Raw genomic sequence first — 20,038 nt, 5'->3', positions numbered from 1 at the left:
TTTAAACTTTACAGGCTGATTATCATATGCAAGCAGGGCCAGTGTACTCTTTAAGATTTCTGTTTTTATGTCTTAACAAAGAGAGTAAAGAGTGGCCCTTCAGAAGCAATATTGGACACCGTGCCACAGGAGTTTAAATATGACATGAGGGTGAATAAATGATGGTGACAGAATTTTCATTGCTTTATGAATTATTCCTTTAATTTACCTTGTCAAAGTCAGTATTTTCCTTGTACCTGTTGTCTGAAATAATAATGCTGCTGTCTCATTGATCTCTTTGAAGTAACAAAATGTTCAGAGACACTACAGGTTTTCTTTAATCATTATTATTATTATTATTATTATTATTATTATTATTATTATTATTATTATTATTATTATTATTATTATTATTATTATTATTATTATTATTTTGCCTTAAGCAGGTAACTACTTTTACCTTATAGATACTTTATACAAATTCCCATTACTGTGATCACAATGTCCCTCAGGAACAGACTTCACTAACCCTTTCTGGTTGATGCCATTACAATTGATGCAATCAATGTCTGAACGGAAGCCATTATTATCCCGAAAGGCTGTAATGGGGTAGGAGCCTATCCTTTTTTTTTTTTTTTCTTCTTTTTTTTTTCTTTTGTAATCAAAACATGGAAAGACTTTTCTCTGTATTTAAAATTCAGCTGGAAAAACAATATCGGACATGGTTAATTATCCTTGGCCCTGCTCGTTTACTCCTGGGGAGGGAGAGGCTGTCAGTGATGGATGTTGGGGAATGGAGGGGCAGACGGTGGCCCGAGAGAGTTGGTACTCAAAACCTTAGTGCCACACTGTAAATAATGCTGGGCAATGGCATTAGAACAACTTTGCTTTTCAATGCCGTTCATCTGTACAACAAAACGTCAATAAACTACCATATCACCATGGAAAAGAGAGAAACAAATACAAGGATGCAGAGAGGCAGGAAGTACTTCAAAGCTGCATACTTTGCTGTCTAACCTGTGATCAGGTGGTGCTCAAAATTGATAGTCCCTATTAAACCATAAACCCCCATGAAATCTATCCATATAATTTATTAAAAAGCAATAATAATTTGCTCCGAAAAGCATTGGGTGTTTAGCTGAGGTTAATTATGCAGTCAGCTGTTGGGCCGTGAGGATTTTATAGCTCGATCCCACGCTCCACAAACAAGAAGACAGAGTTATTTCATTTAATCCCCTCATACTTCCACACTGAACTGATGCTTAGCTATTTAGAATTTCAAAAAGCGGCGCATGTCTGCCTTTGTCAGCACTGAGAGCTTGAATTTTGGCTTCTCACCCGACAGCATCTTCTTTATAGATAAGCCAGCTGCTAGTGATCTGCCTTATTGCTTTTTATTGGACACTTAAAGTTTGTTGTTTTGGGTTAGAAAAAGTTTTGCTCTTGTCAAGAATATGATGACACCAGAGAAAAAAAAAAAAGTGAATGGTGCACTGCTCACTCAGAGTGCCTGACTTTTGTCAAGCGGTTTTACATTTACAGAAAAGATAGATTTTTTTTTTTGACACCTTTATGCCCATTTTGCCGCAGTGTCCAACTTTTCAGGTGGCAAGATTAGACATGTCATGCAGGTGACTGATAGCACATAGTACAACAATGTCTTTTATCAGCAGCATATCCAATGGCAATATAAATGGCATATTCTCTCCACAAGACAAATGATCCCATTTGCCAGTCCAACATCCATCTCACATTTGCGCCAAGGTGACTGGCATACAAATGCCCTAGGAGAATCACACAGACAAAACTAGCATGGGATGTCAGTTTTCTAATTGAATCAACTTTCAGAATTCAATTGCCTCAAAAACTTTCCCTTAACAGTGGAACTGCTCAACCTGTTTTGTATTCCCCTCTGTGTACTGTATATATGCTAATTTAACAGCACTGGGACATTAAAACTCTCTGAGGTAGCGTTAGCTGGAACTAGCCTCATTAGCATTCGACCCAGGAATGAGGGGACGTCTCTCAGTGTAAATGACAACACAGTGCATCTTGTAAAACCAGAAACCAAGATTAAAAGACTTTTAAGACAGGACACTTCCCACAGTTTTATCCCTCTCATGCTGATGTTAATCATTGTTAATCACCAGGATTTGTTTCTCATCAAATAAGTCCTTGCTGGTGCAGTAGGACAGCATCTTTGATTAGACAGGACGAGCACAATGTGGTGAACAATGCAGATCTCTCGAGGGTGGTTAATGTAGAGTTAATGTCTAAGTGGTGTCTGGGACATTGTACTATATGAGGTCAAGGGCATTAGAGAGGTGATTAATTTTGTAAATGAATAAAATAAAGAAGGAGTTATAGTTATTGAACAGGAATATGGCATAGGCTTTAACCTGTCACATCCATCAGAACTTTTTTCTTCTTCTTCTTACTCCTTACTTCTCTCTCAGTTAAATTATGCAGCCTAGAGGGCTGCTAACACAGGACATGTCTGTGCTGGACTATGTACACACATAAACATAGTTTATGGCTGAGATGAAGGAGACATGGGACTAGATTTTCCATGGACAATTTTGTCCCTATCACTTAATGGATGCAGGCATCTACAGTCTGACCATTTAATTCGGAGAACATTTGGGCATGCTTATGAAAAGTTGTATAATCAAATTGGGATTAAAACTACAACTCCCATAATGCATCTATGCTACACAATAGTATATAGCATCTCGACTGACTGGTTTTCATGCCTTCAGTCAACAGAGCAAGCAAAGTTGGGCATAAAATGCACCTGTATACGGCAATAACTCTCTAGGTGATAAATCTACTGACCTTTTCATCAACAAGTAAAAATGAAATAGAGGAACAATTTGGGAAGTGGATACAGGGCTCTACAGTGTGACCATTTCATTTAGAGAACATTTGGGCACATGTTGTAATCAAATTGGCATTAAAACAACTCCTGTAATGCATCTACACTACACAATAGCACCTTGATTGGCAGGTTTTTATGCCTTCAGTCAACAGAACAAGCACAAAAAAAAGAAAAAAGAAAAAATGTGTGCAACAGCTTGTACTTCTGTTGTTTCTTTGCAGCCTGTCAAAAATTAAATTTGGATTATCAGGTCGGAGGTTGAGGGGGCCTTGCTAAAAAATGCCACCAAAATTAATACAAATTTCCCAACAACTTGAGACATGGGGGCATAAAATGCCCCTATATGAGGCAATAACTATAATCTAGGAGATAAATCTACTGACCTTTAGTCAATGAATATAAATGAAATGGAGGAACGATTTGAGAAGAGATCTAATCAGAACTAATCTCCTGCCTGGTAAGGAGAGTAGATGTGCACATTTAAATTGTAACATACTGATGTATGCTAACATACAGTAAGTTAGCATAAACTTGCTGTATGTCTCATAAAACATTTCAAAATGTCACTGTCTGGAAGAAAAAAAAAAAGAACTGACATGTATTTGAAAAAGCGTGACTATGCAAAAGAGAAAATTCGATACGGTTTTCTGTGCACGCACACAGAAAGCTGTCTCTCAGAGAGTGAACGAGTATTGGATTGATTCTCTTTTGCATCTTATTACGCTTAAATGGCTCATGAAAATGGCTCATGAAAATATGTGCCTCTATATACATTTATGCAACATGGTAATTACGTTATGTACCTTACTATACATTTTCAAGTGAAATGTCAAGAGAGTGGCACTAAAACGACACATTCAATACGTGACCAATTATGTTGGTATAGGCACGTATTGCTGCCTTTTTATTAAGCTGCTTAAGGTACATATTGTAGCTGTTCAGAATTCAAATATCTGGGGGGTGTCGCGAGGTTAATGCTCTGTTCTGTTGGAAATATCTCCTACACCAAACCCAACAATAAACCTACCTGAAAGCAAATGCAAAAGTGATATAAAAACACATTTGTTGATGCAGTCATGCTATTTTAACTTCGTTAGTTAACCATAGTTTCATGGGGTTCATACTGGAGCGCTTCATCACTCAACTGCGATGCTGTATCACGTGAGCAAACTAACTGAATTAGAAAACTCATGCATATGAAGCTGTATACAGTATGTGACAAAAACATTCAAAAGTATCAGTTTATAAAATTGCGCAGGATGTAAAATTGTTTTTAAAGTTGTGTAATATTCTTGTGTGAAAATTAAGCTTTATTTATCAAAACAGTGTTGTTTTCGTCAACGATGACGATGACGAAATCATTTAGTTGACGCCACTTTTTTTCATGACGATAACGAGACGACGACGAGATAAAAATGGCTCGTTGATGACTAAAACATGACGAGACGTGTGTGAGTTTTCGTTGACGAGACGAGAATAGACGAAAATGTTAGTGGGTGGTCCGTCAGACGTTTAAAATGCATGACATTTCCGCTTATTGTGCATGCCAATTAAAACTTAAAAAGTATCTGACGCTATGGCAAGCCGTTTTAGCATTAAATACTCTTTGCTATACTAGTATGGCAAGCCGTTTTAGCATTCCATCCTTGTTTGTCTTTTATGTTCTAAAACATACCTTCATTATTGTAATTATTGGTGAAAATTGTCGATCCGGAAGCTCACATTGTGTTGAACTATAGATCTGCTATTTTCAGAACTTATAAGTGACACTACCCAACAGCAAAATACTTACTGACCTACATTAATTTGTTAAAATACTACCTTTTTCCCTTTTTTGATTAAACTAGACTAAAACCTTTTTGACTTTTCGTCGACTAAAACTAGACTAAAACCTTTTTGACTTTTCGTCGACTAAAATTGGACTAAAACTATCACATATAGAAGTGACTAAAATTTGACTAAAACTAAGAAGCATTTTAGTCCAAAAGACTAAGACTAAGACTAAATCTAAGATGGTTGTCAAAAACAACACTGTATCAAAACTCTGTACCTGTAAGTCATACTTTGTGTAAAACGGAATAAAGGGAGTTTTACTGCCTCTAGTGTTAATTTCAACTGAAAAGTGCAGTAATTCGTACATGTATGTATGTTGTTATTATTATGATTTATTTTATTTTTTTCAGTTTTGCAGAAATGCATATGGGATGTATTTCCAATGAGCATATGTTGAAGAATTTGACTTAAAGTCCCCATGAAATCAAAAAGTTTTTTTTTGGCTTTTGAATATGTTATCTATAAGCTAGTGTGCTCCAAACAATGACAACATTTGCGTTTAAAAGATATGAGCATTCAAAACTTACAGTCTCTCACTTCCGCCAATATGAATCAACGATTTTGATGACATCACGCTGCACTTCAGCTTCTCATCAAACGTTCTGTCCAATTAAATGCTCTTTAGAGTCCGTAGCATCCTGCCCCCAACACTATAAATAGACATTGAAGCTGCGGCTGAGATCGGTCACTTGTTTACAGTGTTAGTGTTTTCTGTATGGTGAATAGCATGTAGTGCACAATGTAGGTGATAGAGAGCGATTCAGACAGTGTAAATGTGCTTTCCACTGGGGCAAATGCGGTCTGGTTTCGCGCTGTGTCACGCGAATCGCTGCAGCGCGCACAGTCTACTCCGGACTTTGGGTCCGGTCCAGAGACGCGATAGCATGGAGCAGATCATATGTATGCGCGAGTCGGCATGTGTTAAACCATGTGTTTTAGTAAGAGTTTCATATTGAATCTAGGGGGTAATCTATTAGACTGTGTCATAAGCTGTCAAATGCGGCTTTTACCGAGCTCAACGGCTCTGGCCCGAGCAGATATAATTAACGCTATTGGCTATTTTAAAAAAGTGGACGGGGCTGCAAGGTATGTCCCGCCCTGTTTTCCTGTTTCAATTAAAATTACACCACCACATAGAATAATGCTGCGTGTTTCAAGGCACTTCAGTGGACCTTTAAAAGATGACAACATCTCAAATTATTAAGCATGAGTTTTATTTTTATTCAAAGTTGACATTTGCAATGGTCTCTCTAGCACATAGGTATCAGAATCAAGCTCTGAATAGCTCAGTATCAAAATTCTACTCCTGATATTTATCCACCAACATACATTAGGCAAGTTTAGTATATTAAAAAAAGTTCTACTAAGGCAGTTTCAAACCTAGTATTCCTCTCACTTAAAATTCAAGCATTACTACTAGACTAATGAGTCATCCTCTGCTTCTGAATGTTGATTCACGATTCATCAATGGCCTAATTAATGAGCATTTCCTGACAACAACTGTCAGCTGTGTCTGCTGTCAACCCTCCAGCTGTCCGTACCACTATTTAAAACAGGGACAAATCTTTTGCATCCCACCTTATGCCAAGTGCAATGTTTTTTTAGTCATGCATAGAATCAATGTCAGTGTGAAAACAATAGACTATGAATGTGAGGATAGAAAAAATGTACTTAGTTTGTACATTTGCATCAGTGTGAGCAGTTATTGTGACTATAAACAGACCTTTTGAGCACATGGGTGACTGACAAGGACAAAAAAGACAATTATGAAAAACACACAATAAAGTTTTGGAGTGACAGCTCTTTTTTCGTTTATGGAAATGTGGTGCAATTCCTGGGGTGAATGTCTGAAATCATGCCTATATCATCCTTAACAACTTTTCAACTATATTTTGTGTTGTTTTATTCAGAACTCAATATTTCTGTCTGTATTTTGGTGATCGCATACACTCAATATTTTATTTTGGCTGCTTAAATTCTGTGAACTGTAATGGCAAAAAGATAAATGATTCACTGGTTTGAGTCGGTTGTATTCAATGAATCGATCAAACTAAACATTCAGCAAAATGGTCCAAATCAATCTCAGTTTCAATTTCAGTTCAGTTCAGAGTTACATTCATGCACACACTGAATCATTTGGAATAGTAAAAGTTATAGGAACACAAAGTCCAAAGATGCTGAATGAAGTGGAATATTTACTTACAATCCATTGAAAACTAATGTATAATGTGTCTTTTGTTTGTAAAATAACTTTAGTAAGATCAATACCTGCAGCTTGTGAATGACTCGAGTTAAGACGTTTTCTAAACAAAACAATCAAAGCACAAAACAGCACACAGCAATTTTAATCAAACTTATTAGATGTTTTGTGGACATGTACAATGGTATCAAAATATTTAAGCTCTATGGGGTATCATCAGTAATAATTAGTAAAAAAATTTCCTCCATGTCCCATGGTATTCTTTAGCCCTCCTTGGAGTACCATATAAATACCATGGTTCATGCATTTGCTAACTATTGAGTAGCATGGTATTCATAAGCATCATTGTAACCATCTGGTGCATAATTATAGTATAATAATTACTTGCTATTATGCCCTTAATACTACTTTTGGAGACTTTTTAACTTTATGAAAATCATGTATTCAGTCTAATTACAACTTCCTGTTTGCCTTAAAATATATTATATATATAAAAGCTTAAATGTAGCAAACTTTTGTCAAGCTGTTTGCAGTGTAATTAGCTAATTGTCTAATTGCTCATTGTTACTTAGATCTAGACCTTGTTAACCGATTCTCCCTTTTCATACAATTCCTGACATATTATGACAGAGTAGTGTAAATTATAACATTTGGAACACTAGTTTGGCATCAAATTAATAAATATATTGCAAGATATTTAAAATAAACGCATTATTAAATTACTACTTCTATACAGTATTAACCTTGGCTCGGCGGTGGTTCAGCTAAATTGTTTTGGAATCTTGATTCAAAAGTTCAAAGCCATTATGAAACATTAACAATCTATTGCACACTTTTGAAAGTGTGCTAAAGACTATTATTTGACCAGTTACTGAGTGTGGAAAACTAATTAAAGTATCACTTATACTTACAGTTAGTGATTTGAACAAACCTCTAAACCTATGTAATCAACTTAAAGAAAAGTCTGTTCACTCAGCGACCATATTTGAAACACCTAGGACTAAGTCCTATCTACATGGAATGAAGAAATCCTGAAGTCTCAAAACCTGCTTACCACACTCACATTTTAATAATATAATTCAAACCACTAACAAAATCTGGCAAGAATTGTCCAGTAAATGTTGTTTATGGTCAAATAGCATTTTAAAAGCTACTTCAGGCTGAACCAGCCAATGCCCATGTGCATTTTTAAGCACATGTCTTAGGACATTCACTATCTCTATGGCAACCAGCATTACTAACTGCTGCTGCAGTGACACAATGGTGACTGGCTCCTGAATTTATAAGGCGGGGCTTATTTTGCCATATTGAGCGTTGCACCATCTTGGAATATCTTTGGCCATATCTGGAGACCAGAATATCATTATTTGTGTTTCCATCCACATTAAAGATAATATAGATAACTGTCACTTCTGTAGACATTATCACAATAGAAGCCATTGTTATTATTATTTTAATAATATTTAAATTATGGCTGCACAATAAATCTAATTAAATATGGTCTAATAGGCTATAAGCATATTATAAGCTATAAGCATATTAAGCCCAAAAAAAAAAGGAAAAAAAAAAAAAAGAAATACTGCACAGGCAGAGCAGCTGCTGAGAAATATCTTAAATATTAAATTGACACTTCTAAGCTTATATTTACTTGTTACTTGCTTAAATTACTGTGTTTGCAAGCACCTTCACTGATAGGCCTACCCATCAGCTCCTATGTTTTATTTTGTGAAATATCTCAACACACATTCAAGCAATCAAGAGCACATGGCAAGTAATACAAAGCACGTACAACACCTGAAAAAGTATCTCTTTCATGCCTCTGGAGTAACACATCTTTCCCACTGAGTATCATCCATCATGCTTGATAACTCATGCCACTCAATCCGTCTCCCGGTGTGACAGCAGCAGCGGGACGGCCCCTATGTCTATGAGTAGCAGGCAAAGAGAACAGAACTTAAAAAGGAGAAATCCTAGAAAAATGAGAATTGATGGGACACTCATAACAGGTCAGGCCCACACATACATACCAACACACTGCAGTGCAGGAGGAAATTTGACAACTCTAAAGTCAGAGGTGTTGAAGAACCTCTAAAAGAGAGAAAGAGTGTTTTTAGGCTTTAACAAAACTGCAGTCACCACGGGTGGCAGAGAAAAGAAACAATGCTCTCCACAAAAAACATGACTGAAAGCAATGATGCCTACCTATGGTGCAGATATTTTCATTCAAACTACATCCTTAAACACATAATCAAAAACAAGGAGGGGAATAAAGGTTCTGCATGGTTCCTTGCTTGATTACTTCCAGGTGTTCCTTGTTTAGTCACTTGCTCATGTAAATAAATACCTTCAGAGACCCTCTCCTAAGGGAAGCCTCCAAGGTGAGAAAAAAAAAAGTGTTACGCTGCAGTACACTTGCAAGAAGACGAAGCCTTTAGTTAATGGATGTCAATGGAGGAGAGGTGTCAGTATGCGGAATAAACTGCTTTTGTGAGGAAACAGCTTATCACTTAATGAATCAACAAATCTGTGTTAATCTTCAACATGTTTGCCATTAAACACTCATGTTTGATTGATCTACAGTATTATTGGAGTTTACACCACCCATAATTGCTGTTTTATTTGAATTCACAGACAATTCCGCAACAGGTAGGATTCAGAGTACAGCACTTCTTGTTAATTTTTATGGTACCTCTTCCTCTATGTAGTACCGCAATGGGGGTTAAACTTGGAGCTCAAACATAGTCTCAAGTTCGAGCCTCTGTCGAGGACAAGAAGTCAAGTTTGTTTACCATTAACCATCATGACCGGATGAGCAGGTGAACTTGTGAACTGAAATTAACAGTAGAGAGAATGACAATACTACAAAAATAAATGAAAACTTGCTACTGCTGTGCTGTATGAAACTCTAACTCCACAAAACTTCAATTCTGGAATTATGGGGCTTTTAAGGTTTACTTACTTTGAGTAAAATCAACATTTATTCATAAAATAATAATAAAGCAGGGCTATTCAATTGGCGGCCCGCGGGCCCAATGCGGCCCGCCAATCATCTTCGTCCGGCCCGAGGGAGCAGCCCGTGGCTTGAATTAGTTTGTCCACTAGGCGGCGGGCCAGCCAAAAAATAAAAGCAAGAGAGCCGAGAACAACAACAATCTACCGGAGATCTCAGCATCAATAGACGGCAGATTTGACAAGCCTTGTAGGGCTCCAGACTGCGACCAAATGGTCGCATTTTTTCTGCCGGTGCAACTAAATTTTGTGAGCGGTCGCACTAGCGCGACCACCGCGTTATTAAACTCATAAGCGCTGCTATTTCTGTTTCATTTGAGAAACATTAAACGGCAAACGAAGCGAAAGAGAAACCAAAGCGCGCCACGTTTGAGCTGCGCAGCGCGGACCGTTTATCAGCTCGCAGCGCAACGCAAACACACTTGTCCAAGCTCAGAACAGCCTCGGGAACCAAAGTTGATTTCGCGACACTGTTACTGCATACTGCTGCAAGATCCAGTGAAAAGTGTTTGAATTCGCCCAGAATGAATTAAGGTTGCTGAAAGATCATGGGAGAATAATTCAAATTCTGCTCAGAATTCTGTTATTAACAGCGCTGATGTATGCTATGTCAGAAGTCACACCAACTTAATCAATGTCGAATGTTATTACATTCATTTCATTTCAACCTTTTGAGAGAGAAATTCAAGCACTTTTCAATGACTTTCAAGCATTTTGCACAACCATTTTAAGCACTTTAAAGCGCTTATGATCCAATTTGAATGTTATTATGATGGCCAAAATATACTTTGTGGTAAACAAACACTTATGTAAGATTAAAAACATAAAATAACGATTATAACCAGTATACGGCAATAATCTTTATATTTTATGCATATACAATTTATAGTTTATGTGAAGATTGTTTTAAAATCACCTAAATGAAAAGCTGTAATATATTTCAGAGCCTATTAAATGTTGGTTCTCAATTCTATTGTAATGTTGAATGGACATAATTAATATGTAAAACTGAGAGAAAATTAATTTAATAGAGACCAGTAGCAATATTAATATCAATAATTAATTAATAATAGGCTACTTGGTAAAAAGATGCTATTAAACACATATTTAAAAATACTTTACTGTTTTTCTACCTTAATTTGGAGGTTCATTGTGAAATTATGACAGTATAAATATGCGATTATTCATGATTAATTACAAAAAAAATGTTTTGTTTTTTTTGTTTTGTTTTTAAATTGATTGGCAGACAGAACCTTAACCTTTTATAGATGCTGGTGTTGGTAATATTAGTTCATTTTAGTGAATATGCATTTCAATGTAATTGTATAGGCACCCTAGAAAAAGATTGGGACGGCCCCCATCCCCTTGGCCCGCTTCAAATTTCCAGTTGGATAATCCGGCCCTCAAATGGATCTAATTGAATAGCCCTGTAATAAAGTCTAATTTAGTGAGGACCTGAAAGGTGATGTGAGAAGCTATCTCTGGGAAAAGTCTTTGATTACAAGATTTAAAATGAGCAAATATGCCCTGTCATAACTTCATCACACAGCATTGAAAGCCTTGCAGTCTCATGAATGTTGTACAGGAATATATTAGCACACTGGCCTGCTACTTCTGCCTTGATTTAAAAAAAAGAACAGAACAGTTTGTCAAAGGAAGTCCACTGAGAAAGACCTATTTAAGCACAGCTACATCCTTACAGTGTATGGGCTAGTTAAAAGAGGATTGAAACTTCAAAATGCAGTAACTTTCTAAAATTCTGATCTCAGATTCTGTGTTCTAACAGCAGGAGCTATAAATATTTCAATGCAAGGTTATCAGACACCTAAAACTGTAAGAACTAACAGTTCTAAAATAGAAAAAAGCAAAACGTTTAATGTGCTAAAAAAGGAAAGCCTTTGGAAATATGTACAGATCAAATATCTTTTCAAAATCCTGATGTGATGTCCAAAACTAAAGACTGAAATGAAACATAGACACTATGTAATCTTTCTGGAACTTTGGCATATTGACACATCCAAATATTCAACGGTTTAATCTATAAGACCTGCTTTTGTCAACTTTAGAAGGCAAAATTCTGTTAATACTTGACAGCAAGAGAGATTAATTTCAATACAGAACTTTAAACAGTCCTGTGAAATGACACTTGTTTAAACACTGATTGTAATTTTGCCAAAAGGATGTATTTCTGGATCAGCATATTTTGTCAGTCATGGAACAAGTTTTGAGTCCAAGAAGCACTGTCCTAACCTTTCGCCGTTAATCTAAACTTTAGCTAAAATACATATGGAAAGATTGGTTTTCCTATCTTTACCTAAATCCTAAACCAAGGTCAAAATGTGTGACGAAATTCAAATCAAATGCAGATTTCCTACTTGATATCTCTGATCTTTTAACCAGAAAGGTATTAAATTGTTCTATGCTTAGATGACATATAGTACAAGGTAAAAAAAAGTTGGAGGTCTGATATCTGATGTCAAGTGCAAGTGTTGGGATGTTGGAAATTTCAACTTTACAAGTTCAGTGGATCACAAAATAAACCTTACCTAAAGTCTGATATTGTTTGACAATTTAGTTGATTCAGAAATATCTCCTGCTCATAGAACTCAACATGTGTATTCAGGGTATCTGTGTGATATGGAGAGCAAAGCAAGTGAAAACACTGGATGAATAGAAAGATATAGTGTGCAATTGAAAGAAAGAGAGATGTCAACATTTAAGATAGTTTTGTCAGCAGTACGTCTAGGCACTCGGGAGGCGTTCTGTCCGTGGCTCACCGCTCTTCTTTTTAACAACTCACAATTGGTCAGCACAGCCTCTGCAGATGATGCAGTGCCTCAAATTACACCTCTTGTGTGCAACACAAGTCATTTGAGTATTTCCTATCAACCACTTCCTTCAGGGATGACAGGGAACAACAATACAGGCACAACACGAGACATAACAGCCAGAACACACTGGCATGATGTGATTTTCCCAAATAGGGCACGTTCTAGGAACAGCAATACTGCATCAGGCAATCAAAGTCCCAACTCTAAAATCAGAAAGCTGTGATTGTTTGGAAGGTATAGGATAAACTAATTTCTAATGTGCCGTTTGAGGAGATGGCAATACCAGAATTAATTGTGAGAAAAAATACATTTCGAAAAGTACTGGTTAGTAATATCTTACTGTACCAAGCATTCAATAACTCATAATTCATGTTCTAATTAAAGTTCATGTCATTAGCTTATTCACAGAAAAGAGACACACTCAAGCTGGTCTCTTTTGTATGATACACGGAATTGCTGCTTCTACCCATGCTGTTCCATTTCTATTAAGGATGCTGCCTATGAAAGCAAGCCAACAAGACAGCTCTCTAGTATATGAAACAGGGCCTCTGTTAGATGCTTCACATCATACGCATGCTAGATCCTATTTAAAGATCAAAGTCTCTGCATCATCCTGCTCTCTAGTAAGTGGCGGACCCCGTCATAGCTGACAAAGGGTGGTAATGCTTGGCAACAAAGAACACTAGAAAAGGGGCTAACTGACTAAATGACACATTTGCAGACAATCATAGATTAACGTGGGGAAACAAGGAACAGCACTATGAACTAAAAGTCAAATGAATACATTACAGTTGCAAGCATTAATGAAAACACATATATCAGTGGAAACTATCTATTATTAACCAACTATCTATTTATTTATACGGTTCCCAGTAGTTTCCAGATAAAATGAACACTAGTGGCAGTAAAACACCTTTATTTCCTCCTTTTTACCTTTTCATATTTTTTTTGCATGTTTTATTTGTACAATGCTATGTTATGACCTTAAAACACCTTTTGCACAGTGGATGAATTGATGTTAGCATCACATAATGGCTCTATATGAGTTTTCATGGCATAGGTTGATCACCTAAGTAGCACACTGCATTTGCGATGTTGAGTGCTTGTGTATAAGTCAATAAAAGAGCTTAAAGACTTTTAGAAGCAAAATAAAATGGCATGGTTGCTTCAGTGAATGTGTTTTTCTTTCACCTTTGTGTTTGTTAATGCTATCTGATAGTTTTAGTGTAGGGTTTGGTGTTGTCTGTACATTATTTTCAAACACAATAGATAATTTATCTTTTAGCACCTCTGAACAGACATTTCATTTCCGAACTGCCGAGATCCATACAACAGCCAATGTAATAAAACGTTGCCAGATTCGCATTCATTAGTTTCAGATAAAACTGAACAAGCTTTACGCATCACTTACTTGGCATTTCACTTTGAAAGCATCGTGAAACATGCAAGAAACAATGTAATATAATTTTGCTAAAGTTTTGACACATCCAAAGTTGTTTTTCCAATGAGCTGGGTCGTTTATTAGCCATACATAACCAATGATTAATGGGCAAATGGCATTAGCCTTTTCAGTGGTAATAACTTCAAACTGTTGGCTGATAATAGCCATATAAATGTGTTAAATTAATTAATTAACACTTGCTGGTTTGCTCTTTTTGTAATACAATGCAATGCAATGCAAGATCCAAATGAAAGAAACGTAGAGTAATTTTCTCACTTAGTGATAGCATAAAGTGTCATCCCCATGAAAGTAACCTCACACAATACAGAAGACAGATGTATAATATGAAGAGTTTTGTAATAATATATGATCAGTATTACAGATGCTGAGCTGAACTGATAATAAGGCTTCTCTTAGTCACTGAGCTCAGTGAACTTTGAGTTATTTGTCCTGATATGGCATGATGTGCTGTTGTGGGATAAACTGAAAAAGTGAGTTATCAACTAAGGAACCAAAACAAGAAAAAACCTCTGGTGGCATCTGTGTGCTGATGGCTGGGAAGCTCAACTTGTCACGGATGACAGGAGAACATGACAACAGGCTTGGCCGTAGTGCACACCGGTAAAAACACACTCACGAATACACTGAAAGCTGAGCTTATAATATTATGTACAATTTTATGCATTATACTTACCATTTAAAGCTTTACTGGCTAAAAATAATATATATTCTAAGATAATTTAATTTTAAAAAGAACACAACCTACTGTAAAATACATAAATATTTACCCACGTTGTGAATAAAACTTATTAGTTCTGATGCTTTCCACTTAATTTCCTCAAATTCACTCACAAATTTACTTATTTGTCAGTTTATTATCTATCCAGCCATCCACATTCCTTAAACTCATTCTTAACTTTATTCTTTCTTGTTTTAAAGAATTCCCATTAGATTCGTGGAACGATGAATCCATCCAAATTGCAATGTCTAATCTGCATTTCGTTCATCTTTACAGTTAAAAGGATGCCACATCAAAGGCTAATCTAGCTGATACTCATTCCACATAAAAATCACAGTTCCCATGAGAGGAGAAGATTACAGACAGCTGATCATTGTCTTATGCCATATCCATACGGATTAGAAAGCCATGCTCTTGCTCTTGGCAGTGATGGGCATCCCGCCAGCATGAGTGACTGATTCCAGTTCAGATCCCACAGAGCTTGTTAAGGCCAATGTGTGATGCTAACGGATGTGCGACCTCATAAGTGGAGGAGTGTACTTCAGATGCTGAGATAATGACAGTAAAGGTGTGCTGGCCTGTCAGGTCATTTTTACAGTCATTATGGAGGAAGGCAACAAAAGTGACAGGTTTTGTATGGCATAATGAGCCAGTTTTTACTCAAGTTGTCCTCTAGGCAGACACAAAATTTCATATGGCAGGAGATTACAATAATGTCACCCTGCATAAACTATTAGGAAAATCAGGATTAATCTTCAGCTAAATCATTTATAGGATCAGACATGTCACAAACATCAGGGTAAATTTGCTTTGACTTTCTTTATGGCCACTATACAGGAATATGCGATAGCAAGATGGTTATTTTTGTTGGAAAACAGGATGTTGTGGAAAAACCGAAATTGAATAATCAAATAAAACCCTGCAATTCAATTAAACTTCTGTTTATTATTTTTAAAGCTATGGAAGTTAAGTCAAAAACATGCTTATTTTTATTTTTGTTGTTTGATTAACATTATGTACACAGCAGCAGGTATACGCCTTATTCAGCCAGCCGCCATTTTAAATCGAAAACGAGGCTGTGCGGGATAGCAGTCCAGCAGCGCCCACTGTGGCGTACTGTTGCGTACCGGGATGTAGATCGTATAACCGTAAAATAATAGGTCATTTCACATTTTTCCACAGGACAAAGAGCTCCAGAAAACGGGGATTATTCGACAGGACATATAACCTAACTTTCAGGTAACAATATTGCATTTATTTAAGAAAATGACTGTGGAAAGACTGCTAATTTCTAATGTGAGCATGTTTATCTTCCTTTAAACGCTTATACAGAGTTTTTCAAATGATGTTATATAGATTAAAATGCTTTATGGTTTGTGTTAAGAGCCTGCAGCTAGGTCATAAGCATCTTCCCGACCTTTATTATTAAATTACGATAAACATGACGTTTTCCTTGTCTAAAGCAAAACAGAAACAAAAAATTATGTTCTGAATGTCATTTTGCGATTTTAAAAGGGGTTGACCTCAAACACTACACGGCAAACTAATAAATAAATGTTATCTTTTGATCGCTTTGCATAAAAATAAACTTTCTACCCACTGTTTTTTGTATGACTTAACATGTCTGAAAGAGGCTTACGATCTAACTGCAGGCTCTTAACACAAACTATTAAGCATGTTAATTTTTAAAATATCATTTAAAAATAATATCTTTTTCATTTATGATCACAAGGTTTTCTTTACGTGAGGTCTTTGAGTCCAGGTAAACACAGACAGAGCTGAACCCTCCTTAAGCTTCCTAATTCCAGTCAGTGTTTTTAAAAAACAATCCTGAGTAAAATGTTGAGCACACTCTATTTGTAATCTATACAAAATGGAGATATTTAGATTAGTTGTTGTAGTAAAACATAACATTTTAGCTATGCGTAAACGTTTAAAGGAAGATAAACATGCTCACATTATAAATTAGCAATTAGCCAACCGGCTAGTTTCCACAGTCATTTTCTTAAATAAATGCAATATTGTTTCCTGAAAGTTAGGTCCTATGTCCCGTCGAACTTTAATACAACACATTTTATGAAGTTCTTTGTCCTGTGGGAATTAGTGAAATTATATTTTCTCTTTATTTTTATGAGTAAACAATCTACATCCCAGTATGCAACAATACGCCACAGTGAGCGCTGCTGGACTGCTATCCTTCACAGCCTCGTTTTCGATTCAAAATGGCGGCGGGCTGAATAAGGCGTATATTAGGCTGCTGTCACTTTAAAGGTGCACTAAGCGATTTTTGCAAAACAATGCTGCTATTTGAAAGCACCATAACAAGCAAAGATGACACACAAGCATTTGTTCAAACAAAAGCCAACACAGATAAGATACGTGAAACAATGCAAAATTAACATTACTTACCTATCAAAAAGAAACAACACAACCGTGGTGTCCGTTTCAAGCCCTTCCTACTCCTTGAGCTCTCTTCACCATTGGAAAGCTACTCCAATATTTATGTGGGTCCTACACCTTGACTGATCACAACCCTTCTTTTTAATGTTTTGTTCCTCCAATATTTTTCTCTTTTTATCTTCCATTTCTCTCTATCTATAGTCAATCTGCTAATATCCGTCCTGTGAACCCAAATTGAGTGCTCTCTTCTCTCTATCATTACAAGACACGCCCCTTGCTGCTGATTGGCTACAAGTGTGTTTTGGGAATTAGTTCCGCCACTGCAGCTAAAATGTTTTTTTTTTTCAAAAATTGCTTAGTGCACTTTTAAGACAAACAGCACATTTTTACAGTAACTTTAGACATAACCGATTGTAAATACTCTCCAATACACAATGACACAAACACAATGAAATTGAATGTCTTCAGTAGCCAATCAGCAGCAAGGGGCGTGTCTTGTAATGATAGAGAGAAGAGAGCACTCAATTTGGGTTCACAGGACGGATATTAGCAGATTGACTATAGATTTGGCAGCTTTATCAATAGTTTGAGCATCTCATTACTTTATCGCTATTGCTAGACAGCTGTCTTCTGCTCATGTGATATTCACTGTCCTAAGGACAGATCAAGCATGAGATTCCAATCTCCAATAACTCCTGCATGTAAGTAATTTAGTGTTTATATATATATATATATATATATATATATATATATTTTTTTTTTTTTTTTTTTTTTTTTTCAATATTAAATGATACTTTATTGAAACATGATTCATTAGATTCCATTCCATGTTTCAAAATTTAAGCATTGAGGAAACTGAATCTTTACACCTCTACTCACATAACAACCACATATTTTCTGGCTTATCCCAGACATATAGAGTTTTTCTGTAATGACAGCACATACCTGATTGATGAAGACTTGTGCTCCACGTGGGCTCAGGAGCAGGATAGCTCTTCTGAGAGTGTCCCTGTAGCGGTTGAGTTCCTCTGTGCGCATGGAGGTGAACAAACTGGAAAACACACCACTGATGTTCCTATCGACTCGCTGTAGAGACACATCCAAACCCTGTCTTGATGTCTGGTCCAGAAAGACTTGCAGTCCACGAATATCTGCAAGACAAAGTCATGTAGAATTTAAAATCAGTCTTGTTCAATACTGTGAAAAATGTGGTTGGTCATTTGGTGATCTTTAGGCATTTGTTTGAGATATAATAATTCTCACGTGTCCAACTATAACTAATATTCAGAAATGTAAAATTTAAAATGAACAAAAATATAAAGTCATCTCCAGAAGATGACACTTATAAAAGCTAATCTTCATATTGACGTAAGACCTCAAAGATAATAGGGAAGTAATTAAAGCACTGTTCTGTTCTGCTGTAAATCTGGTAGTTTCAGGAAGTAGTTGAATGCTCTGTGCCTGGCTATTGTGCCTCACCCTGGGAATCAAATTGCCCATCACACTCTCTCAGCGGCAACTAATTGATAGGAAGAAAAGCTTTTATGGAAGTAAATGAATGGCAACCTCACAAAGAATCTGCAGCAAGCCACACAGATTTCTGCCAGTTCAACACATCACTGAACCTTGTATGCTCATTTATTTAATATTTTGGCTAATTTGATCATTTCAGCTAGCAATAAGAGTGCAGTACACCCAACTCTGTTTAAAGCATTTAAATGCTTAAACCCATTCCACATCATTTCACAATGTTCTTAGTACAAACAAACAAGTGGTTTATGTTTTAAAGTCTGGTTGCATGCAGTGCCTAACACAAGCCTAACAAAGAGTCACTAATACACTGCACTAATGTAATAGAATACTTTCTGAACATCCATCCATCTAACTTAACCACTTTTTTTCTCTCCCCACAAATAAATATATAAATGCTGTTAAAAATGCCTTGACAAACATTTTTTAAAAAGCTTGCATTTTTACTTTTTTTTTTTTTTTTTTTACAATTTTACATCTAAAGTGTTTAGCAAAGTAAATAAAAACTTCCATCTGGACATCAACAAAAATGTTTATGGTACAATTGTCTCTGCTCTCTCTGCAGTACAAACTGATGGGTTTCCTGTCTAGTGTAGCCTTCATTACATTGCATGCAGCAATATTTGTGCACGGTGAAGGCGGATGGATTTGACAGGCAAGGGAGCACTGTCTGCTTCAGCTCACAACTTTAGTACCAGCTGTTGAAATCCCAGTGAAATTTAACAAAGACACTCATGGGAAAATTATAATGAGCAGGATAATCAAAGAACTGAACCACAGAACAAATCCCAGCAAATATGGTCTCCAAGCGATCCTTATCAGAGGAGAGGAAGTCAAGTGACATCCTCACTCCATTCCCTCTCAGTTCTTTTTTTTCCCTTATACAATGTTTAAAGAAAAAAATCATAGCAATTTTGTAGTTCTGCCCTGCAAATGTCTATGTTGACAACAGCCTCCACTAGTGTTGTGCTGAGGGCAGTGTGAGTCATCATGGGTAATGCCACAGTGTACGCACATCGTACATACACACGCACACATGAGTTTGCTTTCAGCATTGAAACAAAAGACTGTAGGAAAGAAAGTGATGAAATAGGAACAAACATAACGATGAACACAAGATGCCAACTGAAGTGCATTCCGTAGAGATTCACTTCTCTATGGAGTTAATTTTGTACAACAATTCTGGTAAACTCATAAG

The 20,038-nt window shown here is 36.4% G+C and overlaps 1 protein-coding gene across 2 annotated transcripts in view; it reads right to left on the bottom strand.

The window, feature by feature from the left end:
* The window catches only part of grid1b (glutamate receptor, ionotropic, delta 1b), a 467,814-nt gene that overhangs the window by 145,282 nt on the left and 302,494 nt on the right, over window positions 1-20,038 (bottom strand). For both annotated transcript variants that reach the window (XM_073828690.1, XM_073828691.1), the window contains exon 3: window positions 18,256-18,461. In XM_073828690.1, the coding sequence (XP_073684791.1) occupies window positions 18,256-18,461 (206 nt within the window). The remainder of the gene's footprint in view (window positions 1-18,255; window positions 18,462-20,038) is intronic.

Source organism: Garra rufa, chromosome 22 (genome assembly GCF_049309525.1).
Source record: "Garra rufa chromosome 22, GarRuf1.0, whole genome shotgun sequence".
NCBI lineage: Eukaryota > Metazoa > Chordata > Actinopteri > Cypriniformes > Cyprinidae > Garra > Garra rufa.
The sequence above is the reverse complement of the archived record's forward strand: the minus strand, read 5'-3'. Positions and strand labels throughout refer to the sequence as shown.